Genomic DNA, 26,190 nt, shown 5'->3' with positions numbered 1-26,190 from the left:
GTAGAGACTAGGAAGTGCCCTGGCATAGGCTTTACTTATACTAAGGGATGTGTTTCCCTTAACTTGTGGGTGTTGTCAGATCTCCAAATGTCCTGGTACCTCCATGAAAAGCAGTAGATGTGGAAGGAACTCCCTGTACAACTCCCCTTCTCTTTTCCTAATTTCAGCAAGACACATCTGTGTTGCCATGTAATCTCCACTGGCAACAGTACGGCCAGGCTCAGGGTAGACTCCTAGTAGACTCCTAACAGCATAACGTGTGCTGTGGGAGGCTCCCCACACCGTGTGGGAGGCTTTTTGCAAAGGGGGGATGTTCCAGCCTCCTCCATCTCTGTCCACCCCAAGATGCAATAAATTGCAAGCTGGGATCTTCCAGGTTTTCCTCCTCCCTACCTCCACAGGGATGACTCCTAATCTGCAATGTCCCAGCACAAGACAGCAAAAGTCTATATAGGGACTTTGTAGACGCTACAGTTAGGAAGCATTAAGTTACAATAAAAGAGAAGTTCTGCACTTTAAATACTTGTTTAATTTAAATTTTTAACTTTGGCAACAAGTCAAGCCATAAGCTATCACAAGAGAAACAGGGCATAGCCATGATTTCCATTCCCATCTGAAAAGCTATTCATTAATTATAACTGTGCTTGAGGAATGCAGGCAGTGGAGACTGCAGGCAATATCTTCTTAAGTCCTACATATGATAATAATCTGATGGTCTGAGGGAAATCTACAGGTGTGCAATCAACCTGGAACTCAGGTGTTTGCTGGTTTGCTCTTTTTTTTTAAGGGCTCGAATCAGAAACTAGGAGTTGAGCACATTCAGTCCTTCTGTATGTGTAGTTTCTAACCTAGATGAATGGCTGTGGGTTTTGCACTTTTCCATTTGTAGATTTGCTCAGTGCAGAGCAGTGATTCAGATTTTGCTCATTTGTTTGCCAGTTGAGGTAATTTTTAATATACAAATATTTTTATAGAATTATTGTTAAAACCTTCCTCTGTCCACTGGCTGTCCTCACAAATTAGTTGGGTTTGATTTAACAGGGCCACCTGGAGACGGAAGGTTCTCAGCAGGTCGCAGTCAACCCTGATGCTTCAGAAATTCTGCAAGTGAAGAGAAGGAAAATGCCGCTGTATCAGAAGTAAACAGAAACATGACAAAACACAAATAGATTTTCATCTTGTCCTGCAAATCCTATAGCTTTTCCAGTTTTCTGGGAAGCACAATAGATGGTGTCTAAGAACTTTTTGCTTTAAAAAACAATCTAAACATTGCAATTTATAACATCCTTCTATTTTTGTGTGGATATTTTATCACTGTATGTATTACAGAATCTGATATTTATTTAAAGCTGTAAATGAAATTAGTACTAGGTGACTGGCAGGCTCAGCTTTGTACTACAGATGAATGAACCTGATTGGTAGAATATAAAATAATTTGTAACGAATAAATCAGATGAATCTTATTCCATACTTGTAATCTTTGGAGATTTTTATGTTCCTGGATCATTGGCACCTCTGACTTAAGAGAATACAAAAGCGTGGTTCAGGTGGCTCAACAGATGAACACAACAAAGGCCAGTGGAAGCAAAGTTATTGGCTAAGCAAGGGCACGCCTTTTAGCGGACGTCAGAGAATTTGTTCCTGATTAACAGAATTATTCAGATCGCAATTACTTCTTCAGCCTTTTTCAAATCTTCAAAAGCAAAAAATCAGAATTAGTTTCTTAGACATTATGGCAATAGGGGTAGCTGTCGATAGATTAGGTAGCTGCTTAGCTGAGAAAGTTGTAAACCCTAGAATTCAGATGAAAAGGATATTACTGTTTTAACAAACTGACTCTTTACAAACATGTCTATTCTTTGTATCCTATTTTAATACTATTTTTCAAATTTCTATATAGGATTGCAGAATCACTGGGAAAAAAAATAAACAATTTGGCTGGCAAAACTTGTTAATAACCAAGAATTATGCAATAGCTTTAGACCCATTTTTTCAATGGGGTTTAATATCCCCTATGTCTCACTGCTATGAACTGAAGTTAAGCCCACATACACCATTGTAGATCTGAAGCATAATAAGTAATTATCCTCTAATCAGGAATAAAGTGGATAACTCTAGTGATTTTTTATTTTTTTTTCTTTTTCAATCTGGAATGCATCACTGATGAAATGTGTGGTTATTAGCCCTACAGAAGTGCTTTCAAAAATCGCCCTCCCTCCTCAGATGATTCCAATGGCTGCAGTCTTGAAAACACAGGCATGTGATGATTTTTATGTATGTGAAAAATGGCACTGGCATTCGGAGCACACCCCAATAGCTTTGAGGTGTCAGGGTCAGGTGAGTGCAGAAAAAACACACCTTAGCCAGGGGCATGAGGGGAAGAGGGAAAGGGTGGCAGCAGCTGAGCCTGCAGAATTTTCAGGGCTTGAAAAGCAAAACTGGAAACATTGGCAGCTGCAGCTCTAATTGATTTGGGGGCGAACTGGAGTTGCTTTACTTGCTGATCTGTTTTGCTACAAAAAGTGGGCTTATTTCAAAGCTCCCAACAGGAAAACTGTCACTGACATTCTAGCAAATGCTCTAAGGCTATTTTCAAGATGGTGATGAAGGATGCCCTGTGTATGCCATGAGGAAATATCAATAACGTTTTTGGTCAAAGAGGTGGCATTTGGGGAAATGATAAAAATATGGAAATACCTCAAGCTTACCATTTATCATTCCAAAGCTGTCTGCTAATGAATTGACCTTGACTCAGACCGAATTACAGATTTAATCCAGCTGAGAAATTTTGTCACCTGGGTATAAACTCCTGGCTTGTTTTTTAACCCACACTCATCACCCCAGCTCACAAGTCCATATACATAGTAGGAGCCATTTTCTACACAAGTTAGCGGGCCTCCGGAGTCTCCCTGATAAGAAAAAGCACACATGTTCAAAACATGAAGCAAAATATTAACCAAAATAAGAATGCTCCTCTCTCAACATAAGACTTTGAAGCTGTAATGATGTTTTTTTCCTATCATCGGATGTACCATCAGATGCTGCTCAGCCCCTGCGTAGGCTTGCAGTTCTGGAACCGGGTCAAATGATACCAAACTGCTTGGATGTAATTTTTTGGTTGTTCAAGTCTGTGACATATATATGACATGGTCACATGACATTTCCCAGGCATGGAAGTACCAGGCCTTCAGAGCCTGAGCTCAGAAAGATAAAGATGAGATCCTTGGCATAAATGAAAACACTTGATCTCTCCCACACACCTCAAAATAATTTTATTCTGAGTTGGTTGGTCTCATTTTTTGTTTTTTTGGTGATTCCTATTGCAAAGTATGCTTGCAGTGGTAGTTTGCACCTCAGGAAGCATTGTTCAAACTCTTCCCTGTCCAGTATAAATATGAACTTGCTTCACATTTGCACTAGCTGTAATGAAAAGAAGTGTCAACCCTGACTTTCCCTGCAAGTCTTAGCTCTGATAGTGAAAAATCGATTAGAGTTGGTGCTCATGGAAGAGGTCGTAATAAAATTGAGAGAAAAAAGGCCAGTTTTCAGATTATTATGACAAACTGCCTCAGAAGCCAAACTTTCCAGGCTAGTCTATAGCTTCCATAGATCTGCCAGTGGCTAACAGTGACAACATTAGCTCTAGGGATATACATCTCAAACTGTACTTAAGAAAGATGAGGGCTGTTAAAATACACTGATGGGAGAAACAGATACATACGCAGCACCCTGCCAAAGCAATTAATCTGCACAGCCTGACTATTTACACAAAAAATTAGTGTACAACTACAGAAAAAGCAACAGACCTGACAAGAATCAGCTCTGGGTCTCTGAAGATTTCCTGCACAAAACATGCTTTCATCCAGTATGTGATCATATGCTCTGGGTGCATTGCATTTCCTCTGCGAAATCAGCCTGACGTTGGCATCTAACAGCTGACGGGATACTTCATCTAAGGGATGTGCACCAAAAAAATGGAGTCACCTTCCTCGCAATCCTGTTACATGTTGTCTTTGTTCAAAATATGAGCTTGCTCGCCATTTGGATGGGAAGGGGGAAGAGCAGGGGGATGCATGGGCTAGCCTGGGAAGAAAAGAATTATCTGAGATGATAAGGGTGAGAGTTGGAGCCTGGAAGCTTCACTCAGGACACCGAGTTATTGCCTGAACAAAAGCAAAGGAAGGTATTCAGAATTTAGTTCTGATCAGCTCTACCCGTGTAATCCTGCTTTTCAAAGGTGCTCGTTGTCTGCAGCTCCCAAGGCCCCAGTGGGACTTCAACCCACTCAGCACTTCTCAGACTGGTGCCATTAGATGTTTTAACATGCAGGCTAATGAAACAGATGAAAACTGAAAATCATACAATATTTAAGGGCAATGATTAATTATAGTGAATCTAAAGACATAACTTGACATCTAAAGGCAATAGCCAGAGTTTCAAAGCACTACATCTGTAGATAATTAAAGGTGGTTTATAAGTTTGGTTCTGCTTGAATTTCAGGAAATATTCAATTTCTGCAGTGATTTCCTGAAATGCTAATAATAACTCTGCTCAAAGATGGAGCCAATCTAGTTTGAACACGTACAGGGTACTTGATAGTCTTTGTTGGGGTTAAAAAAAATTTCCCTGTATCCTTTTTAAGACAGACTTTCTATTTGGAACTTTTAAAAAATGTCCATTAAATTCTGTTGGTGCATTCTGATCAAATGAACATGCTTGTCTCTTGTGGACTTCAATGAGAGTTACATCAGAAGGGAGAATTTGGCCCTATGTATCGTATCAGGCTGTATCAGTCACAAAGCACTAGGACACCTACTGCAGCCTCAGTGACAAATTTTCTTTCTGCTGCTTTACAGCAACACATCAATCAGAACATGAGAAAATGCATTTTTCAGAAAATTGCCATTATCTTTTTTTAAGCATAGTAATTTCTCCCCTTAGGATTTACCACGGGCAAGAAAGGTTTTGGATAGAGCTGGTTGAACTTGAAAAGCTTTGGATTTTTTTTTATTTTTCAGTGCATCTGAAGATCCAGATGCTGCTTCTGAAAAGCTTTATCTGACCCAATGGGCTGGAAAACCATGTGAAAGTTCCCCTCTTCTTGGTCCTGTCTTGAAACACACAAACTATACAATAGCCTCTCTCGATACCTTATTGCTTCTATTGCTGCCTTCAGATGAAACCATGACATGATGCGTCAGATGGCAAGCAAAAAAAATGCGCCAGGGATTTTTTTCAGAACTCTGAAAGGTTTGGTTGGTCTAGCAGTTGGAGATTTCTGCTAATGAGTAATTTCTATAGCAGGGTTAAGCTGTCCTTAGTTTTGAATTCCATGTCTTGGTTTCACTAAGTGCCTAGGTCCACATTTGTCCTGGCAATTGTTGCTGAAGCTACCAGCCCACCTTGCCACGGAAGTACCCACCAAAACCCAGCTAGCCCATGATACCTGTCTCTGTCCTGCCCCATCCAGAAATGAAGCAGTCGGTCCCAACAGGAAAGAAGAAGTTAGGCAGACATGCTGTTTTCACATACTTTGTTTCCACTGCACAGTGACCATCAACTGGCTTCAATTTAAGTAGTGCTGGAGAGAAGATAAACAACAACAAAAAGTATTTGTAGCTAATTTTAATTCCCAGCCATCACTACCAGCCTGTGGGCCAACTCTCTGCAAAGCTGCGTATACCTGACGTGCTATTTGCACTACATGCTAGACCGGCCCCTATTTTTTACCTCTCCCCGCCCATGACTTCTGCCTGCCCACCACAATTCACACCCCAAAGATTCAAATTGGTCTAAACCACATTTTGGCCTAATTATTTCCAGAATATATTCTCAATGGGAATCTTCCATTGACTTTAGTTGGAGAGAGACACCTCAAACAGCTGAGGTTGGAGGTGAGCCACATGAATATTCAGTAAAGGGGATTTACCAATATCATTGTGTGGGACACCATCCTTCTCTCTGTATTTGTAATGTACGATGATCTTCTCCACATCAAATATTTGCTCTTGATGCTCTCTCTTCTTGAGGTCTTGCTTTCCAAGGACTACTTGGAGATTGTCTGCTGGTTGTCTGAAAAAAAAAAAAAAAGTAAATTACCTGCAGACTTTGTCTATCAGTGGCGGTGAAAACCTGCATCTTTAGTATCTAGAAGTCAAGATATTGCTTCCTCTTGTAGAGCATGGCCAGAAGATTTCCTAAGATCATTGCAGGAGGGCTTAGTCAGCGGTGGTGTCGGACAGTACATGTGCTCTTAACTCATTGCAGTCATGAAATAAAATTATTTAAAGCTGTGTGAATACTCTTCTTTGCATTTTCGGACAGAATAGCGGTGCACATGCAGTCTTTTATTGTGGCTAAGATGATGAGTGGTAACTCATGGAGACCTGGGAGTACAATTACTTGCCATTGTCTGGGCATACTTAAAATCACCTGTGCTGGAATGATCTCCAGTGTATAATTTACTGATTTCCAAGGATAGTAGTTTCCAACCTGCTAAACAAAAACGTTGAAGGAAAAGTCATGTCCTAAGCTAGCTGGCACATAAACAACTGAAAGCAAAAAGCATCTTTTGGCTGTCCTGGAGATCTCTAATTATGATGCAATATGTGATGTGGCTTAGGATACCCGAATATCCCCTGAGGTTTTAATCAATTCCTTCCTTCACACATTGCAAAACTTTGTGACATTCCTCCTCTTTTCCTCTCACACAACTCTTTTAGCTCATTTTACATGAGTTGGGGTTAAGTTTGTTATTCCAGCAAGCACCAATTTTAAGTATATGTATATTTTCATATATGGGTTCATTTTTTCACATATATGTTTTCTCTGCAATTTGATTCCATGCAATCATTTGGATTGCAATACTTTGGATTCCAAACTGTCTTTAATAACCATCCTGATTTTTATATGTTTATTTACCCTAGCCATAGGACATGCACCTACTCAATGCAGTGCCCAGCAGTAAGAACCCAGCATGCTTTAATTAACACTCCACCACAGAAATGTTCACTCTTTTTTGAAGTCTTTATCTGCAGAGATGCCATCCAGGGATGTTTGCCAGCTGTAGTCTTAGCTCCACCATAGATCCTCTTGAGTGTCCTTTGAATTTCTGGTTGTCCACATGTTTTGAATATTTCATTTGATCCATGTTGGACTGTTGGGCTGTCTGTTGGCCATGGGCTCTCTACAGTTGTGTTGGAAGAGACAGCAGATGTGTAATGCAGACATAATATCAGACTGGAGGAGTTAAGTAACAGGGGGGCACCTGTGGCTCTGGACCACCTACACACTGCCAAACAGCTCACTTATAATTCTTTACCTGTTCCTGAGCAGGGTGAAACATCACAGAATTCCCATTCTACTCTGTGATTTTTTCTAATGTAGCACCAGGGTTTTTCATCCTCATCAGGATTCCTGAAGGGAACAGTGGAAAGCGTCAGCCAACAGGAATAGAGAGATCATGAAACCAGCGAAGGAGCTGAGGATGCTTAGGGGGGCAGCCTCATGCTCCCGTATGAGAGCTAAACTTTCAAAGATACTCTTTCGTAAGATTTGACAATGAAGATGCTTGAGATAAGGGAGTGGGGCTGCTGCCATTCTACTATTCCCATACCTATCTTAACCCTAAGAAAAATGAGGGACTTATTGAGGGAAACAAGGGCTGCTTCTGGAAGCCTCATATCAGTATAGTGACTTAGGGAATGCAGCTCTAGCATCCTGGTATTTTATAGGCAGGCAGCGTCTAGAAAGATTGAGAGATCTTAACATCATCAGTTTGCCAAATTCATAAGCAGTTTCTCATGAGTGCTTTCTTTGATATAGACCTGTACCGTTTCTTCTTCAAAACTTTACCTGCAGAAGTTATGTTCACCAATGCCATAAGAGTCAGCATCCTCCATAAAGGCATTAATAGGGTAGTCCAAGAGAATGTGGGAATTCCAGTGCAGGCAGGTCTTGCCATTCACTGCTTGGTTCACTCTTCCTCTGTAGTTAGAGGAGGCCTCTTCATAACAATCATCCGCTCCTGTAGGAAGACAATGTGACATGAAAATTACTTTTGTGGTGTTCCTTCCCAAAGTGCTTCCTCTTCCTTCCTTTCTTTGCCCTGTGTTCATTTTATGGAGGATCAGAAGGACCTGCTGGGTCATGTAATCATATCCCTTATCCTACATAGGCCAGAAATAAGAGTAATGTCCCCACATCTGTCCAGCTTGAAGCTTAATTGACTTCAGATGCCTGAAACCTCTTTGCATGGTAAAGACCTAGCAGCTAAGAAGTGTCTTAATGCCAAAGCAGAATCTCTCCGTCGGTGGCCTGGGCAAGAAGTGGTATCAGCAGGATTAGACAGAAGTGGGCAGAGCATGCTATCATGCTAGGGCAGTGGATGTGCCAAAAGGAAGATTGTGTGGTTGTGAACCTAACTTGTAGGTGAAGTGGAGGAAATGCCACCTGCAATGTGGAGTAGGTTGTGGTACATGGAGTTTGAAGTGCAATCAGTTTTTAAAGGAGAAAGAAACAAATCCTTCTCTTTGGAAATCTGTGTGGGGTATGGTGTCCATGGTAGTGCTGCAGAGGCAAAAGGCTGTCCATTCAGGCTGGGGTAATCCTGTGCCTTTGGCCACCCATCTGTGTGTCAGTGGCTGTCCCTTCAGCCTGGGAAGTCACAGGCAACTGGATATGAATCTTCCCTACATCAGATATCTGGTGTTTAAGGAAAGCCTAATATTCCTTCTCTATGGGACATGTGCAACCTCCAGGAAATGTGTGCTTGCTCATTATATACAGGTGGGGCCTTGCTGAAGTACACTCAGAAAACATCAGTATGGGAACTGTTTTGACCCCCTTTGCTGATGGTGGCTGCAGAAGTCAGCCTCCTCCTCCGACACTATTCCGAAGGAGGCCAGTGCCCCAGGTGCAGCCAGGTACTTGGTGCGATGGCACATCAATCTGTGACTGCAGGGTGGAGCCGGCCCTTGGCTGTCTGAAGGCTTCGCCTCTACCCTCTCCCCTGGAGCTGTGACATACCGATCTCACAGAATCTCCCTCTGAAAGGTTCAGGGCACTTGCAGGTGAATTTTGATCTGATTCTGTGCCGTATGCAGATACCTCCATTTTTGCATGGGTTTGGTTTGCACGGTGAAGATGCTGTCAATGAGGAGGACACAGAACAGCTTTGTCACTCTGCTGAACATTGTACAGTCACTCGCATGCCCAATGGGAACTGGGGGAGCTCCCATTTAGCCTGTTGGCCTTAAGTTCTTATGAACTCTTGAAAAACACTTATCACAGGGGGTCTCTCCAGTGAGTGAACCACCACCCTGTAAATCAAGCATGACTCATCGCTGACCAGCTCCACAGACGGGAGCCATAGCAGACTCAGGCTGGATGACCAGGGCAGGACCACACTCTGTGTGGGCTGCATGTGATGTCCCACTGCTGACTGTCTGTGGTAAGGTGACCTTGCCGTGCCATCCCCACTGCAATTCACTCAGCACCCTGCTAAGTGGGAACCTTTTCTGATGGGGCTGTGCTCACCTCGTTGGCAGTTGGGTATCTTGTAGGGGTGACTGCAGCTGCACTGAAAATAAGGTGGGGTTAACATAACCAGGCAGTCTCCCTCGTGGCACCTCTGGTCCAAACACATGTCCTTCACTGTGGAGAATAGAGACACAGGGTACTTCATCAGCATTTGTGTGTGTGCAAGAGCTGTGCCCTCACAGGGATCATGGGAAGACATGTTTTCTCGCGCTGCTCCGAGGAAGCTTTCTTCTGTCTTGTATAGGCTTGGGGTTTTCATTTTTGTTCACATTATCTATGGAAAGAATCTGCAGAACCAACAAGCAGCTCACCACTACCCACCTGGCAGGGGATATAAGAGCGCTTTCTGCACGCCTAAAGCCTATTTTACTGGATGCTGCTTTAGGCAGACTTTGGTCTGGATGAGGAGCTAAGTGTGAGACCACTGAACATGTCTGCAGTGGGCTGTCAAGACCCTCACCCCAGCAAACAGTGGGTTTATAAAACTCTGTGTTCGCCTCCATTGGCAGAGGTGCAACAGCAACATTAGTCACCAAAATAAGGAGTGTAAGTTAGCACAAAAGCAATTACCTTTCTTGCATGTAGTCCCTGCATACGGCTCGGGGCAGAGACAGCTGAAGTTGTTTCCTCTGTTTTCACACCTACCATTGTTCTTGCAGGGGTTGGAAGAACATGGGTCTGCTAGGATAAGGATGGAGATCTTTTAGTATAACTTTCAGCTTCTCCACCTCCATCGCCTGCTTTTTCTTCTTACATTTTCTGACTGCAGAAGGCTGCCTTCCTGGACACAACATCCTGGGTAACAGGTACCACATTTATGCATCACCTCATCAGCTGCAAGAGCAGCTAAGAATTGCTGCAGAGCCTATTGCAAGCTGCAACAACTCACAGCTTTGGGTCTGGAACTCTTCGGTCCCTTTGCTATGTCTGTGAGGGAGCTGTAATGGGGCAAGTCCCTTCCTTAGCTCAGGGCCATATTTGCCTCTATGGCAGCTGCAGAAGCAGGTGCCTTAAGAGCCAGAGCTGGCCCTGAGCATCTGCCTTCATGCACTTAGTGTGGAGAGGTCTGGATTTGGCATTGCCCTGGTTGCAACATGGCACCAAATCACCCCTGGAAAAGCCATCTGCCACCATTATACTGTAAAATACCTCTGGGTGGCTATTGCTGCAAGGAAGCAGGCACCTGCTGAGAGTCACTTGAGTGCTGCTGCTGACACCGCACTGAGCCTCTCCACTCCACTCCAGGCTGCCAGGAGCAGTTGGTGTTGGGGACAGCCCCATAACAGCTCTGCTTTCTTTGTACCAGGGGATAACCCAAGGGATGTTACAGGCAACTTCCCTCTTTCTCCTTTTGTGTTCCCTAAGCAATCTCAAGGATCTTTTCCTGCTCTCTAGAAGTTTGGCAAAACAGAAAAAGAAAAGAAAAGAAAAGAAAAAACCCTGCAACTGAGAAAATAGAATAAAAAAGGAAACCTCCTCTACATTTGGTTCCCAGCATAAATACAGAACATACTTCCCATGAAAACAGCAATTACATCTTACAGTGTCTATTCACAAATAAGCCTGTGCTTTTTTTGTAGTAGCAATCAGAAATGTTCTGCATGATCAGAATCCATCCTGTGAAACCCAGAGATAAAACACAGGCTCCTTACAAGAGAAATACAAAAGAGAACACTGCAAACAATCCTCCTAACTCATCCCTTTGATGCAGGCATTTCGAGAGCAGGCTGGCAGCTGAGGCCTGCCGTGCTCACGCTGCAAGCGCAGGGTTGGGATTTTACCCCTTCCTCACCTCCCTGCCAACCCCTCAGGGGTACCTTTTGTGTTATCATTGTAGCCAAAATATTCCTCAAACCAGTCAGGGTCCTCCGAGGACTGCTGCTGGAGGAAGGGATCCTGCTCCAGTTGTGTGTGCTCATCGTAGTACTTGTAGTCATGAGCCTCGTCTGCAGGAAGGGGTGAGAAGTGGGTGGAAGAACAGAGGAATTAAAACTGCTAGAAGGACAGAAGGTATGCAAGAAGTTATTCCCTGGTATGGACGGTCCTCTTCTCCTTCAGCTCATTTGGGATGTCAGTGGGTCTAGAACTTTCATTATCTTGAGGACCAAAGGTGCCATTCAGCTCTTCCTTGGCGTGGACAGAGCCCACCCAGCACCCAGCACAGACACCCCTGAGCACCGCTGGCCCCAGCTCTGCCCTCCCTGCTGCTCCTGGAGGGTGCTGGGACCCTGGCCGCTCAGCCGGCTCCTGTGGCAGCAGCTGGGATGCCCCAGAGGGGGCACAGGTGGGGGGGCTCTGCAGGCGCCCGCACGACCCCCCTGTGGGGCACCACAGCCAGGGGAGATGCTGATGGCTCTTGCCAGCAGAGCAAGGAAAGGAGATTCGGATTCCTACAAGAAGAGGTTTCCTTTGTCCAGCTGCTTTGATCAGCAGCACCACTGCTTCTGCAGCGCGACGCAGGATCTTCACTGGCGCACGGTTGCCTGCTGCGTGTGGGGACACAGAACCCTATTTCGAGGGAAATCAGAGGGCAGCGAGGGCCCAAGGCACCTGCACACCTATGTGGCTCCCCATCCACAAAACCCCTTTCGAGGAGCGAGGGCCGAGCACAGCAGACACGTGCCGAAAAGCCCATCCTTGCCTCAGCAGAGCCTGCAGCCTCCCAGCAGCCAGCGTCCTCCCCGGGAGCCCGGCGCTGGAGCGACCTGCGGCTTTGCCAGCCCGCATTCGGGGGGCCAGTTGATTAATGTGGGCTGGCAGCTTCTTGCACAGGTATGGCTGCTGCTGGTGGAAGGCACTCCGGTGTTTCAAAGACAAGCTATGGTAATGAGCAAAGCTAAGCTACGTACAGAGACATTTTAAAAAGCTCTCCCCTAGGGCCGGACCGATGGCCCCATGGATAATGCTCTGCCTTGAACTGATTATCGACTGCATTATCTTAGTTTTCTCTCCTCATTCATTCACTTGCAGCCTTTATCTTTATTCTTCCTTTGCTTCTGGAAAAAAAAAGAAATTCCACTTTTGTACAATGGGTGTTTTATATTTCATATTAAAATAGAACCGTCTTTTTTTCTTCTTTTTTTTTCCTACATGCCAACTCTCGTTTCTCACCAAAAAAAAAAAAAAGAGGAAAGTTTCACCTCATTTATTGCTATGTCAAGTCAAGACTCCTTTTCCTCAGCTCATTATTTCCACAGGAGCTGAGTCTCGACAGTGTGCAAGTGTTGCAGAAGTGCGTGCCTTGCTGAGGAACAGAAGAATCTCGCTGGAAGATAAGGACATTGTCTACAGTGAACAAAATTAAATTTAATGTGATGTAGTTAAGAAAGGAAAACAAAAAGAAGGTTTTGCCTGAAATGCAGTCTGCAAGCTCACTTTGTCGGAGGGGAGATTTTGCAAGAGGACTTGAGTTTGAGGGAATTGTCTGAAGGAGTCTGATTTTGTTTCCCCTCTTTAGTTTTAAAATCTTAGTGGGGAGCGGTAGCTTTTATTCCACAGATGCTTTAAAGAAGTATTCTGAGAGACGGGGTAGCCCTTTTTATGGAAATGTATACCTGCTAAAAGTTATGAAGGATGAACAGGGGAGTTATGGCTGCCAAAAGCAGGCTGTGAACACGCCCAGCATGATTTACAGAGGCTGGTGAGGACTGTCTTGAGGCAACAGAGGGAAAACAAGTGCTCCAATTGAGCACAAACAGCTAAAGCATTGTAGAAGCATCTCCTATGTTTTTTAAACCAACTGTTCAGTGTTAAGGAATAATGAATGGTACTGTGACTTCATTTTGTTACGTTGGCATTATTTCCTAGCAACGGATTGTTTATTAACAGCACTTATGAAATTCCTTGTTGATCCATTATGAACTTTTTAAAGTGTGTCTCTGTAATAAAACCCAGTTGGCCAAGATGCAATCCATGTTTTGCAGGATGTCTGCTGCTCGTGGCTCTGCAAGGTGGCGAAGCACAAACCCCCGTTTGCGCTGATGGGACAGGCTAATGCACACCTGAGGCCAGGCTGGCACCTGGCAGCCCTCAAGAAGGACACTTTCATGTGTCCAGTTTCAGGCGGGCTGACAGAGGTATGGGTGGGTACCATTAAGTGAAGCCCTATGTCCAAGCTGTGGAGTTAAGAATGCACGCGGAAGGGGCTCGGAAAACATCATCAAACCTTTCTGGGTACGCTAGGCCCCTGTGTGAATAATGGGAGTCGGGAAGCTGAGTTGCCTGGCTGGGAGACCAGCCAAGGTGATGCGAGAGTGCCCCAGACCTGAGAAATCACCAGCATCCCTGCTTTCTCCATGGCCATCCCTCTTTATGAAACTGTGAAACAGAAATAGCTTCTACGGGTCACGTGAGTGATGTTTCCCATCTTCCAGCTACTCCGTGTCCTCCCCAGCTGTGCGAAGCAGTGAAAAACAAAGAACAGAAAACCCTGACTTGGGTACATGACATCAAACTAAAAGATGTCTTCTTATTTATCATTGCTTTGACACTAAATAACTATTTGGCTTCCACATCTCTTATTTGAGAAGTGCTCCCATTCCATTTTTTTAATTATTCATAACAAACCATAGGTTTAGTAAAGCAAAAACAACACTTTTTTTATCTGAGCACATAATTAAGGCACAAAGTATGATACACTGGTTGATTTAAACATATTACTAAATCAGAGTGCTCATTCTTTGTAAGTGCTGGAAAACCTTAACATGCTTTAAAAAAAGCAGTGATCTGACATTTGTCACTGAAATGTGACTATTACATGAAATTAAATTAGACATCCTGCATGCAAATTTTCAAAGAATAAGTTTCCTCTGTGTAGTACAAAAAAATCCCCCCATAATTGATAGGCAGAGATTGACTTTTAAAGCTTCAAATCAGCTTTGAGGTCTGGGTGATCTTTTAAACTGCTCCAGCTTTCATCTGCAGTTTTTCACATTGCCAAGAGCTGTCAATCAAGCAATGGATTTCTGATCAATATCCCCTTGTTCGTTAGCTTACACGGGCTCTCTGTTACGGAGAGAACAGATATCCCAATGCCGGCAGTCACACTGTTTTCAAAACCTTCTCTGGATCAAGTCATGACTAATGTTCCGAGTGGGAAAGTGATGCATTAGGATGCCATCGAGTGACCTGAATTGCGAGGTAACTTTGTTGGACTGCAGTTGTCAAGATGAGTGATGTGCAAAGTTAAAGTCTGTTACCAACACACATCAAGAGCACCAGAAAGTACCCAGCTTTTATTCAAGCTCTCTGAACCTCTGGGGATTGACTGAAATCTGGCCTAATTTAAGCAGGATGAGTTTTCCTGCCACCTTTCTAAATACTTTTTGTCTCCAGCTCTGGGAATAACGTAGTGTTATTTTCATGAGGCTGAAATCCTGACTGTATTTTAAATAATGAGATGTCCCCTATTTAATTCTGCAGAGATGAAACCTCATGGTATTGCCTCCTTTCCACACGGGCTGTAGCTGGGAGTATCTGTGGCTTCAGAAAGAAGCTGCAAAAGAAGTGAGAGCAGCAAACAAGCCTTTCAGATAGCTTTGGGGCTGTTACTTAAAAGCAGTTTTGCAGTGCCTTTTCCTTAGTGGGATGGGCGCTAGGTGAAGGCAGCCATTGACAGCTGAAGGAGTGGGGACTTGCAGGAGGATGTGGAGCAGGAGATCGCAGGGACAGTGGAGGGACAGAGATAAGGACCATAAGGCATGGGGAGAGGGAAAGCATTAAGAAGCTGTGAAAGCTCCACCACTGAAAAGCAAATCATCTGGTTTGCCCAAAGCTTGTGTGTAAAGCCTGAAGGCAGGTGCACAACTCTATGGTCAAATACTTGCAGAAGCTAAATACTGAGCTCAGATGCATGAATGATTTGGAAAGTTGTTTTCCACACACATCATGTTAGAAGAGCAACACTGATTTGGGGAAAGAAGCAGTGCTGTATGGGCTACAAGGCTGCTGAACTTGCAGGTTTGACCTGGAAGCCAAAACGCCACTGCAACGAACAGGAATGTGGCTGAATGATGAGTGCATCATAAAAGCCACATTATTTTTTTTTGCAGGAAAATGAGCAAAATTAAAATACTTCATTAGCTATAAATCACAAACTCAGATCACTGAAATCAAGAAAGGATGAGCAGGGCTTACCAGCAAAAATACTAAACTTAACAATAAAACCATATTCCTCTACATGGACGAAATAGGCTGCAAAAGGTTGTAAAAATCCTCACACAATATCTAGAGATCCTCACATAACATTCATCACAGCTTTTCTCTTATTACCATCTTAATACTACATAACTTTCAACAATTTTTGCTTGCATGAACTTGTAATCACTTTTTGAACTTCCTTCCACTTTGGACAAAACCCTGCAGAAAAAAGTTCCTCAGCTGTATGCTGCAACGGAAAGTAAGCCCTCTTTTATTTGACCTTCAATTTGCATGCACAAACAGACTCTTTGCTTATCCTTCTGTGAGGTTTGCAGCCCAGCGCCATGACTTCTCCTTCAGGCCATGACCCACTGTGTCACCCATGGATTCCCAACGCTGTGTTGAGCACGTGAGGCCAAGGAGTAGCAGAAAACTGAGTTGCAGGTTCAGTCTAGGGGTGCCCATGATCATCTGCAAATTGGTACCGCTGCTGTGCCTCTGTTTTGGGCTCCAGCGTGCCACACTCCTGGCTGGGACTCGATGCAACATTGTCTTCTGCACTGACACAGAGCACATGTTGAGGTCTGAAAGTGCTCACCGTATTGCTTGTCCAAAGTCAGCAGGCTTTCTACTTGATCACAGCTCAGCAAAGCTGTGGTTGAAGTTAATAAAACTCAGTACTGGGCACTAGCAATGGCTTTTGATGGACCAGGTCACCAGCCTCTCAGTTTTGTATGCAGGAGTTAAAATGAAGAAACAGGAACCACTTACCATGCAGCAGGTCAGAGAGGGCGAGGAAATAGGAAGTCTGCATGAGATAAAAAAAGGGTAGATGGTCAGTTTCTAGTGGAAAAAAAGCCAACATACAGCTTGGTTTATGGCACAAAGTTTCTATTTGTCCCTGTGCTGAACATACAGATAAACTCGTTGCCCCCTTTGGACCTCACTGGCCTGTATTCTAAGAGCTCTTTCAAAAGCTTATCAAAATGTCTTTAGAAGCCCACCTCTCCCAAAAACCCATGAGGGACCTCTGGCTTTTCTGAACATCTAGCCCAAGCCACAAGGCTGGTGTGCTTTGGGAAAAACCTGTCCTGAATGAGTTAAATTGCCTTTTTACTTATTAAGTGACCGTGCACCGTCTATTTGTCTAACTCCTCTGGGATACGGGCAGAGGCCACGCTCCAGCCTGCTGCCAAAGCGGAGGTCGGGCAGGGTAGCACGGCCCAGGAGCCTGCGCCTAGTGCAGCCGGTGGGATCTGGACCTTCAGGCTGGAAGGCTGTCAGCAACTTTTGGATGGAGGAGAACATTTCTGGCACTTCCCGTGAGGAAATGGCATGTGTCCGACCTCCGATATGGGGCTCCAATCTTTCCTGTTTGGCTCATGATCAACGGCAAGCGACAAAAGGGAAGAGAAGAAGAAGGAAAACAGCTCTCAGCCTTTGAAGAGGGTGAGTGAGGCTTGTCTGAAAGGAGATGCACTGACTCCACGCCAGGACGCATCTCCTGCCTGAAGATTTCAGCTCGCTTTCCCTCTTGCTGTAAATCCCAGTTGCGGACAGGATTACCCACCTGTGCCGAGAGTGCACATGCTAACAATGGGAGTAAAGAAGGAGATTTGGAGCTGCTATTCTTCACCCTTCACAGGGTTTGTAAGAAGAAAATGTATTTCCAAACAATTAAACGCAGGTAATAAGGACAGCATACATGCACACATACTCATGCACGATTATTATGTGCACCTACGCATTGCTACAGATACAATTAGCTGTAAATACGCGCCCTGTTTAGTTGTCCATTATATAGGAATGGTATATAGAAGAAAGGCAGTCTTAGCTAGTATTGGTTGTGACTAAAAATGAATGGATCTGAAGCAATGAATAAGAAACAGGACAAAAAGCTCAGAATCCACATTTGTGAATATTATCTGGAATATATAAATGAGTTTTGCGTCCCTCTTGTGTTTGAGCCAGGGAGAACAGACACTGCAGTGCTCCCCTTCCCACTGACTTTAATGAGAGCGTTGTCCCCTGAACTGCTCAGCAAAGCCCCTTTCCAGGTGCACTTAAGTGAGCCACACACATACATAACTAAATCCTTTGCAGCTGGAAGGACACGCACACACTCTCACAAAATTGCCCCTCCTGAATGCGAGCAGAGATGACGGTAAATGAGAAGGTTGTAAAAGCTCTGCCCTTGGTGTATATATTTCTTGAGTGCAGGTACAGGGTTTTTCAGATCCTTTGCCAGACCCCAATGGAGACCATAGAAGGAAAAGGTCTAATTGCTCCATTTACAATTAGTAGTAGCATTTATCCATAAACACAGACCAAAACAAACCCTGCACGTATACTCCTTTCTTTTGGAGGAATAGATGAAACAAAGAACAAGGAAGCAGCAACAGGAGTAGATCGAAGCAAGACATATTTCTTCTCCCTCCTCAGCTCTCCATGGTGCCCTGTTGTGCTGTTTTCCTACTGGGGTTGGAAAGGGCTTGGGGGCAGAAGGGTTTGACTTTAGCAAGGTTTCCCCTGCATTTGGGGCAGCACTTGGCACCACACTGGAATGACAGAGGGTTTCAGCCCAGGCTGAGCAAGGTGCAGAATGTGACTGCACCATGCTCTTTTGTGCCTCAGTTTCCCCCAGCTGTAGAGCAAAGAGAATAGGTTCGCAACACTGGAGGGGATGGCTCACACACCAAGAAAAGAAGAAAGACAAGAGACTTCACACTTTGCTATACTGCTTTCTTTTCCAGGTTACCCACCCACCCTTCCCATCCAAGCACCTTCCCATAGGCAGAGCTGCCTACAAGAGGGCAGATACCCTAAACTCCCTCTTGCAATAAACTTGTGCCCTAGAAAATATCCAGGTTTCCAGTAACATCCTTCAGTAGGCAGTGGCCTGTATTCTAGGGTGGCTGAGTCCCAAATTTTGGTTCACACTTTTGGATGAAAGCCTCTATCTGCTGCCACAGTACAAATGTTACTGGGAGCAAAATCTCCTGGAGCATCTGGAACGGAGAGTCCAAGAGTTAAACCCGATCTTTACCCTAAGGCTCTAATGTTCTGTTCCGTCCTGGGGCTTTTCCCCCTCTTGCACAAGCTGCAGCAGCAGAGCCGTGGGGGACAAAACCCCCGTCTCGCGATGCAGAGACTTTTCTCCTCCTTTCTGAGGTCCACTGGACCATTCAACAGACCACACTGGTTTTGAAGCCTTTTCACCCCCGCTAACCAGCACAGGGCCAAATTCTAGCCTGTTGCCTCCCTGCATGAAGCTTTCCATAGTGGTGTGCAGCAGAGGAGGGAAAAGCACTTGCCTCCTCCACACTTGCCTGCTTGAGCTCACCCTATCCCCCGTGCCACCGGGGATGTGGGATGCAGGATGTGGGATGCAAGATGTGGGCTGCAGAAGGAGGTTGTTAGGAGGGAGGCACAGGTTGGGGGCTGCGGGTGGGGGGGGACACAGGAGGGGGCTGCAGTTGGGGGTGCTGCAGGATGGGGGCTGCAGGAGGGGGTGCAGGCAGGGGCAGCGAAGGCAGGGCCTCCTGCCTGCCGTGCCGTATTTGCTCATGGCCAGCAGAGGAGGATCTTGTCCTTCCGACGAGGTGCAATATTGAGCGCAACCAGGAGCAGGATTCAAACAAAAGCGGGGTGGGGGGGGTGGGGGCCGGGGGGGCGGAGAAGAAATCAGGCTGTGGGGCTGGTTTCACCACTCTGCTTGCTGCAGCTCGACACCGATACTGTGTGCGTTCTCTCAAGAGGGAATAAAATAGCTGGATCCTGTTCGTAGCAAGTCCTCAGAGACAGGGGACAAAGCTGGAAGAATTTGCAGAGAGCAATTTTAAATTTTATTACTTTAGGCTCATAAAAAAGAAACCCGGCAAAAAAAAAAAAATCTGAGAGAGACATTTTATATGGGTACCGGCACACTGCTAAGTGTAGAGCTGATTACATTTATAGAGCTCCTAGAAAGAATGATGGAAAAATAGCTGAAATTCAAAATATCCTAATTTCACCTGACCTTTGTTGTCGTCATCACTGTAATGATTAGCACTTCACCAAAGTGCTTCCTCCAAAGAACGATCAAAACTTTGCCAATTAGGCTTTGTACCAAGGTTAAACACTGCAGATAGACAATACTCTCAATTTTTCCATTTCAGACTAATGAAATGTAATAGATTTCAAACAGTAATGCCAGAACCATGAGCTTTCTTGGTCTCAGGGCAGAATCCTACGGCTCCTTCTCAGACAAAAATGTCCTGTTAATCTTTGGCAAATCTTCCTGAATAAAGCCAGGAAGATTTGACCCCCCAAATTCAAGGGAAATTATTTACAGCTGCCAAGGGCATTCTGCAGTTGAACTGCTTATTGTGTCTTGGGTACATTTGCTACCCCTTATTACAATCAAAATGAATAATTAAAACACAAAAGCAGGTGGAGAAACAGGCAGCACAGAGGTGACAACCCAGGGTTAGGCTGTGAATTTACATGTGTGCAAAACAGAAGTAATTCCAGAGAAAACAGTGTAGCTACTCGAGCTGGCATGACAGACCAGCAAGAGAGACAAAAACTACCTGTACATATATACATACTTTGCAAAAAAGCACTACAGCAGTTCAAACATTAAACTGCATTGGTAGGAATTGGCCTATTCACTTAATTGCACCAAGTTGTGCAAATTCTCCTGCAACTTGCCACGAAATGGCCTTCACAGTAGAAAAACAAACATTATCCCTTTCATTTCTTCTTCTGTGCAGTCACAGCTTTGCAGCCAAGAAGGAGGTGGGATGGGGATGAACTGGAGAATGAGGATGGATATTTGATCAACTTCCATGCACGGCTGACATAAGGCATGAAGGAGCCATGAGGGCAGACACAACTACTGCCTTTTCGTAGTGAACCCCTTGATCCCGCTGACAGCTCTCAGTGGGAACCTTTGTCTGGGCTTCTCGCCAAAGGAGGAGGGAATCGACAGTTCTGATGCTCTTACAATCAGCCAGATTTTTGCCTGCAACCATCTTGGGTAGTGACAGTCTTTGAACTTCAAGGGAAAGTGGCTTTTCCAGCAATGACATTGTATTTCTCAGCCAAGGCCATGGTTGCAGTATAATGAAAGCAGGGCATATTATCATCTGGAGCACACATGCAACACATGTTGTATTTTTAGCCTGGGAAACCATTCTCTGAAAGGATTCCACCAAAACCTCCGAGTTCTTCGCCTCTCTACTAGCAAGACGTCTTCTGCCTCCACACTGAACTGCAACGTGTGCCTCAGAATAAATGACAGGTTCTTTATCAAATGGTCCCTGGTACCCAGAGTAGTTTACATTTAAAGTCTTTATTTGACTGATTATTCAGTTGTGAACCTTTCCTATGGTAGCACCTGATTCATAAACCACAGGGATCCAGGGAAAAAGCAACAGCCTCGGAGGTGCTGCTGAAGCCAGCTTGGTTCTCTGCACAGGGGTTACCTGCTCCTGTTTTCCAAGAGATCAAAGTTTCCAAGTTAACCTTTGCACCGTGAGAGATGGCCTGGTAGCAGCTGGCTGTTTTTAAAGTTGCTCGTTGGTGGATGAGGTGTGCTTGTGTTCCCAGGTGGAAAATGGGGTCAACCTTGGATGCCGCAGGAAGGGGAAGCTACAAAATCTGATTTAAGGGGGCTGCGGGAGCCAGCCTTGTCACACTAACACGAGTGCGCTGTGTTATCAAACGCTTTTGCAGCCAGTGCTGGAATGGACGTTATACTGCTAGACTTAAAGCTTATGCAAAGTCATTAAGTCCCTTTAGTTACACGGGATATCAACCTGCATGCTTCAGGGCATGAGCTGATTGCCTTCGGGGGTCAGCGAGGAATGCTTCCCTCTCTGAGAGCACAGTGCACAATTAGCTGGGGGCACTCCCAAGGCTTTGTTGCTTTCCTGCTGCATCAGGCAAATTTAGGCAAGCGCTGCAAAAGGGCATTACACCTGATGGGCCAGCAATTGAGATGGGCTTGACAGAATTCTCATCTCTCTGCAGCGATCCGTTGGCAACAGAGCATAAAGCCCTCACAGGAGTGGCGCAGCAATGGCTGGATGGTGAGGGGAGCAGAATGCAGGAGTAGATCCGTTGGTGGGGTAGAAAAAGGTGTCAGACAGAGTTGACTTTGGAACACCGTAAACGGTTTCCTGTCTGTTGTGGGCCAGCTAGGAGACAGGCACGGACGATAAGTTTTCTTTGCAAATGTTTGATCCTAATGTGGTACTTCCCTTTCTGCTACTAAGTGCACTTGGTTATTGGACTGGGCATGGCTAGTGACTTCAAACCACATGAGGAAGAAAAGCCTGATATGAACATCTGTTTATTTAAAAACCATCTTTTTTTTTTCCCTTCAAGCATGTGCTGAAGCACTTTAGAGCACTGTTAGATGGGCGCTGCAGCCTGGTCTACGAGCAGCTCCATCACCATAGTGTTGTGGGACCTAAACTGGTCTCGTCCCCTTGTGGATTTCTCTAGTCCAACTCAGCACAACATTAAGCATGCCTTTTAAATCTCTGTGTATTTCAGAAAAGTTGCTTCAACACACGACCAAGTCAGGGAGGATAGGCAGCTGAATTGCTGCCTATCCAAATGCTGCCTATCCAAATGCCAGTACAACCTGCTGCAGCAGAGCGCTTTGGATTTCTTTTTGACAAAGTAAGGAATACTTAACAGTGCAACACCTTATGGCAGGCACATTTCTACCACAGTATCTTGCAGAGCAAAAAGCGTATTGATTTCTCTAAAAGTTCCTGTTCATACAACACTGAGGTCTGTATCAGTGCGGACCTGCTGTAATTAAAAGAAAAAACAAATCCAACCTGAGACAACCTGTCATGTCTGAAGACAATGCACCGAAGTGCATCAAGCTGCAAAATAAAGGACCATATTTTGTTCTCCCTTGCACCCATCATGCAGCTTCCTGCCTTTTATGGAAATAGTCTGGATTCATGCAGGTGAGATCAGTTTCTCTTCAGGTAATATGAAAGAACTAAATGGAAATTGTTGCCTTACGGTCCTGCTCCAAACGCACCGGATCCATGAATGTCCGAGTGCTTTCCTGTTCTATTTTGACTGACTCAATACGAGCTACTGCCTAAATTTACATTTGACTTCTGCTATATTTCACCAATAACATTTAGTGCTACTTCTAAAAACTCCTAAAACCAGATCTGAATAAAAACGATGAAGGTAGATCATTTTGAGAAAGGATGGAAAGGGGAATTTAAGGGTGTTTTCCACAGTTTCAGCAAAGTGCAAAATCTATTCTTTTTTCATTCAAACTACTTCACTGTAACTTTTCCTTTGGAACAAATCATTAAGGCAAAAAAGTCCTCACATAACATGTTTGTCATGCAATGGTCACGTCATGGCGACTCATTCCCCTCTTTTTTTTTCTGGGATCCATGCCAAGTGCTAAGCCAGAAAACCTTGTTATATTAATTATGAAGAAAAAACATGTTTTATTAAAAACTAGCCTGCTGAATATTCTGTCGTGCTGCTTTTCAGTGACAGCAGAATTGCTTTTGCATTTTAGCAATGGTAATGAATTTTCAGGGGCGGGGTGAGATACATGCTACATTTTCCACAGCAGTATTTAGAGCAAAGTCAGATTAGGATTGTCAAAGCTAACAAATCAGTCTAACACTTACGACTAGTTGGAAAAATCTGTGCAAGACTTTGTGTTGTCTAAGACTGCACCTAATCTTCCTCACTGAGTGTGTATTAACATAACAGATAATTATGAGCTTGTTTTTATTAGATTAGGTTCCCACAATGTGAATGTAAAACTGGAATTGAACTACCCTAGAACTGATCCCATCAATAAGCGGCCACATGTACTGGTGGATCAAGTGTGCCATATTCACTGCTGTCAGAGGATAGATAGACCTGATGATACACTAACTAATAAATAGCATATTGTGCTGTGAAAAACACTGATTGCAAATTCGCCAAGCTATTAAAAAAGATCCATAACCCATTAAAACTCCTCACTATATCTTTTTCCCAAATGGCTCAACTTAAACATGTCAACATCTGAAATTTTGCAACGCATTTCAGTAAATATGAACCTGCACGCAAAGGAGCCATCATTAAGAAAGTAGAGGTTTGAAAGAACCTCAAATTCCTTCAGAAGAAAATCTACTTGATCATAGAGCTTGAAGGAACAAAAGAAATGTTTTTAAAACTGACTTTTAACTTTGCTTTGGATACAAGTCATTCTTTCAGTCTTCTTTAAAGAGGAGATGAATAGATTTGGGAAAGTATATCAAGCTCTGCCGGAGCAGGGCTTTGGCCATCTCTAGCTGTGTTGAATATTTTACCATTAACCTTCTCCGTGTTAGCGGCAATGATAATTCACCCATCCAAAACATATGGCTAGGGTAAATTTTACCTTTGATGAAAGTGCTTGCAAAACTGTCAAGCCAGTACATACCCCTGACCTGTTCAATCTAGTATCTAGTCACGTCAGCATGATGATGAGCAGCCCATGCTGCAGCCCAGTGGTTTGGAGCATTGCTTAGCACCCAGGGCTGGGGGAGTGACCGCACTCCCCTCCGCACACCCCTGGGAGCGGGGTAGCCAGCGAGTGCACCCAGACAGGCCATTGCTTGTCACTGTAGATACTGCTTAAAAAAACCATGGGGCTTCCCTCTTACACAGCGTTTACTCAGCTAAATGCTCCTGCTATCCCTGAAGGGCTCAGCAAGGAGCAGATCTGACACATGGCAAGAAAAGTAATATAAAAACATACTCACACACAAATAGGTGTTCCCTAGGAGAATGGCCAGTGGAAGAACCTGAAGGGTCAAAGCAGTGTTAACCATCCTTACGCTTGTTTTTTCTTGAAATTAGCCTTTTCTTCTTGCCTACGTTTTTTTCAGACAAGCCACAATCATTCGAGGGTGAGCTAATTCAGTGCAAATAATTAACTGTGCTTCAAATATTGTTTAATGTTCAACAGATTGCCCTGATCCAATGAGTGCATCTTGTCCAGATAAGCACTGCTTTGACTGCTGGTAAATGTTTCAAATCAGTAACCATCAAAGTTGTGATAGTATAAATTAACAAAAAAACAAGGTATTTTCCCTGTATTAGAATTCTGATTTGACTATTATTGTAAACTGAAAAAAAAGTGTGACTCAGACTTACTTCTCTCCCTTTCACCTGAAAAAATAATGAGATCTAGTTATAAAATGGTAGATTTTTAGAAATATCAACACATGTTTTTTATTATTGTCTAGATTTCAAACATCAAGGTTTGTGTTCTCAAGAATTTGTCTGCAACTATGAGAACCTGGAATCCTTTTTTTTAATAAAAATTTAAATACTTGAATAACCCCCAGTCTCCAGAAGCTGAAGCATTTGTAACAACAGTAGTAACTGAGGAAATCACAATACTATTGCAAGAATGAACAACCCTCTATTATGGAAATGCTGACAAACTTTTACTGATTAGATCTTGTTTGTGCTACATGTTATGAAAACAAGTGAAAAGCCATATTCTTTCTCCCAGATAGTTTAGAGCCTGAGCAGGAGAAGGAGGAGGGTGACAGAAGCAGAGTGTTTTCAGATCACAGCCCATATTCCCTAGGGAAGTCCCTAGCAATATGTTTTCTCTATGGTTATAAAACAGTTAAATCAGATAGTGCTGAGCACATTAGACAACACCAGAAGGAAAATGAATATGGTTGTTTGCTCAGGAGGACCTGAATAGTGTACAGTAAATAAAATTGATGGGGGGGTGTCCACATGTCGAAACACGAGGAAGAAAACAGTGAAATCACAAGGGCCTCATCACTTCCCATCTTGAATGGGATTTTCTGGTGAAAAAGATAGGATGTGAGCACTTCATTACAGGCTCTGTGACCAGAGCTGAAATTTGGATGTCAGGGAACCTTATTTCTGATGATTCCTCAATTTGGAGCCTGAACATCCTAAAGGAGTTTTTATATATTAAAAAATACACAAAGAGTTTAGGTATGCTAATTATGCCACACGTGCATAATTCAAGCAGGTGCCTACAAGCAAAATGTGTTTGAGATTTAGTATGTTGGTGGCCACACAAACAAGTTTAAGAGATTCCAGATTCTTTAACTAGTTAGAAAGACAGCAAGATAAAAGGAGTTAGATAACACACGACTTTATGTAACGTGTCCTTGAGTAAGCTGATTTGCACTGAATTTTAATAGAGCCCTGATTCATCAAATCTCAAACAGAATTAAGGTATGGACTGGATCCTAATAACATCGTGCTTTATATCCATGAAAGATAAATTAAAGGATGCAAAACTGCTATTGACAAACATTGATTATATGTACTTTGATGGACTTTGAAGTTGTGCCAGATGCATCTTGTCAGCCTCCAAAGTTTTCTTTTAAATCTCATTGCATAAGGCTTTTACTTTTTAATTATTTTTTTCCCTCAGCCTCTTTGATCAAGAAAAAATGTGGATCATATTTGCGTGATGCTATTTCCTATGCATTTTATTTAGAT

General features: G+C 43.9%; 2 protein-coding genes across 9 annotated transcripts in view; one reads left to right on the top strand and one right to left on the bottom strand.

Annotated features, from left to right (window-relative positions):
* Window positions 1-1,463, top strand: part of NRAP (nebulin related anchoring protein) — a 52,676-nt gene extending 51,213 nt beyond the window's left edge. For all 3 annotated transcript variants that reach the window (XM_075108164.1, XM_075108165.1, XM_075108163.1), the window contains one exon: window positions 1,042-1,463. In XM_075108164.1, the coding sequence (XP_074964265.1) occupies window positions 1,042-1,143 (102 nt within the window). In that variant the 3' untranslated portion in view covers window positions 1,144-1,463. The remainder of the gene's footprint in view (window positions 1-1,041) is intronic.
* On the bottom strand, window positions 507-24,613 carry HABP2 (hyaluronan binding protein 2). 6 transcript variants are annotated; one of them, XM_075108166.1, is made up of 14 exons: window positions 24,453-24,613; window positions 16,450-16,486; window positions 11,358-11,486; window positions 10,111-10,221; window positions 9,538-9,654; window positions 9,028-9,147; window positions 7,855-8,026; window positions 7,322-7,416; window positions 6,946-7,186; window positions 5,930-6,072; window positions 5,447-5,581; window positions 3,807-3,952; window positions 2,709-2,909; window positions 507-1,101 (listed from the first exon to the last, which is right to left on the bottom strand). In XM_075108166.1, the coding sequence occupies exons 1-13, from the start codon at window positions 24,519-24,521 to the stop codon at window positions 2,733-2,735; spliced, it is 1,692 nt and encodes a 563-aa protein (XP_074964267.1). In that variant the 5' UTR covers window positions 24,522-24,613; the 3' UTR covers window positions 507-1,101; window positions 2,709-2,732. The 6 variants fall into 6 exon arrangements, with proteins under 6 accessions (XP_074964267.1, XP_074964269.1, XP_074964270.1 ...); XM_075108168.1 differs by having other exon boundaries at window positions 1,012-1,101; window positions 10,111-10,218; XM_075108171.1 differs by having other exon boundaries at window positions 1,013-1,101; window positions 2,796-2,909.
* Window positions 24,614-26,190: the final 1,577 nt, after the last annotated feature.

This window comes from Phalacrocorax aristotelis, chromosome 12, assembly GCF_949628215.1.
Source record: "Phalacrocorax aristotelis chromosome 12, bGulAri2.1, whole genome shotgun sequence".
Classification (NCBI taxonomy): Eukaryota; Metazoa; Chordata; class Aves; order Suliformes; family Phalacrocoracidae; genus Phalacrocorax; species Phalacrocorax aristotelis.
Note: the sequence above shows the minus strand (reverse complement) of the source record. Positions and strands in the feature narration are given on the sequence as shown.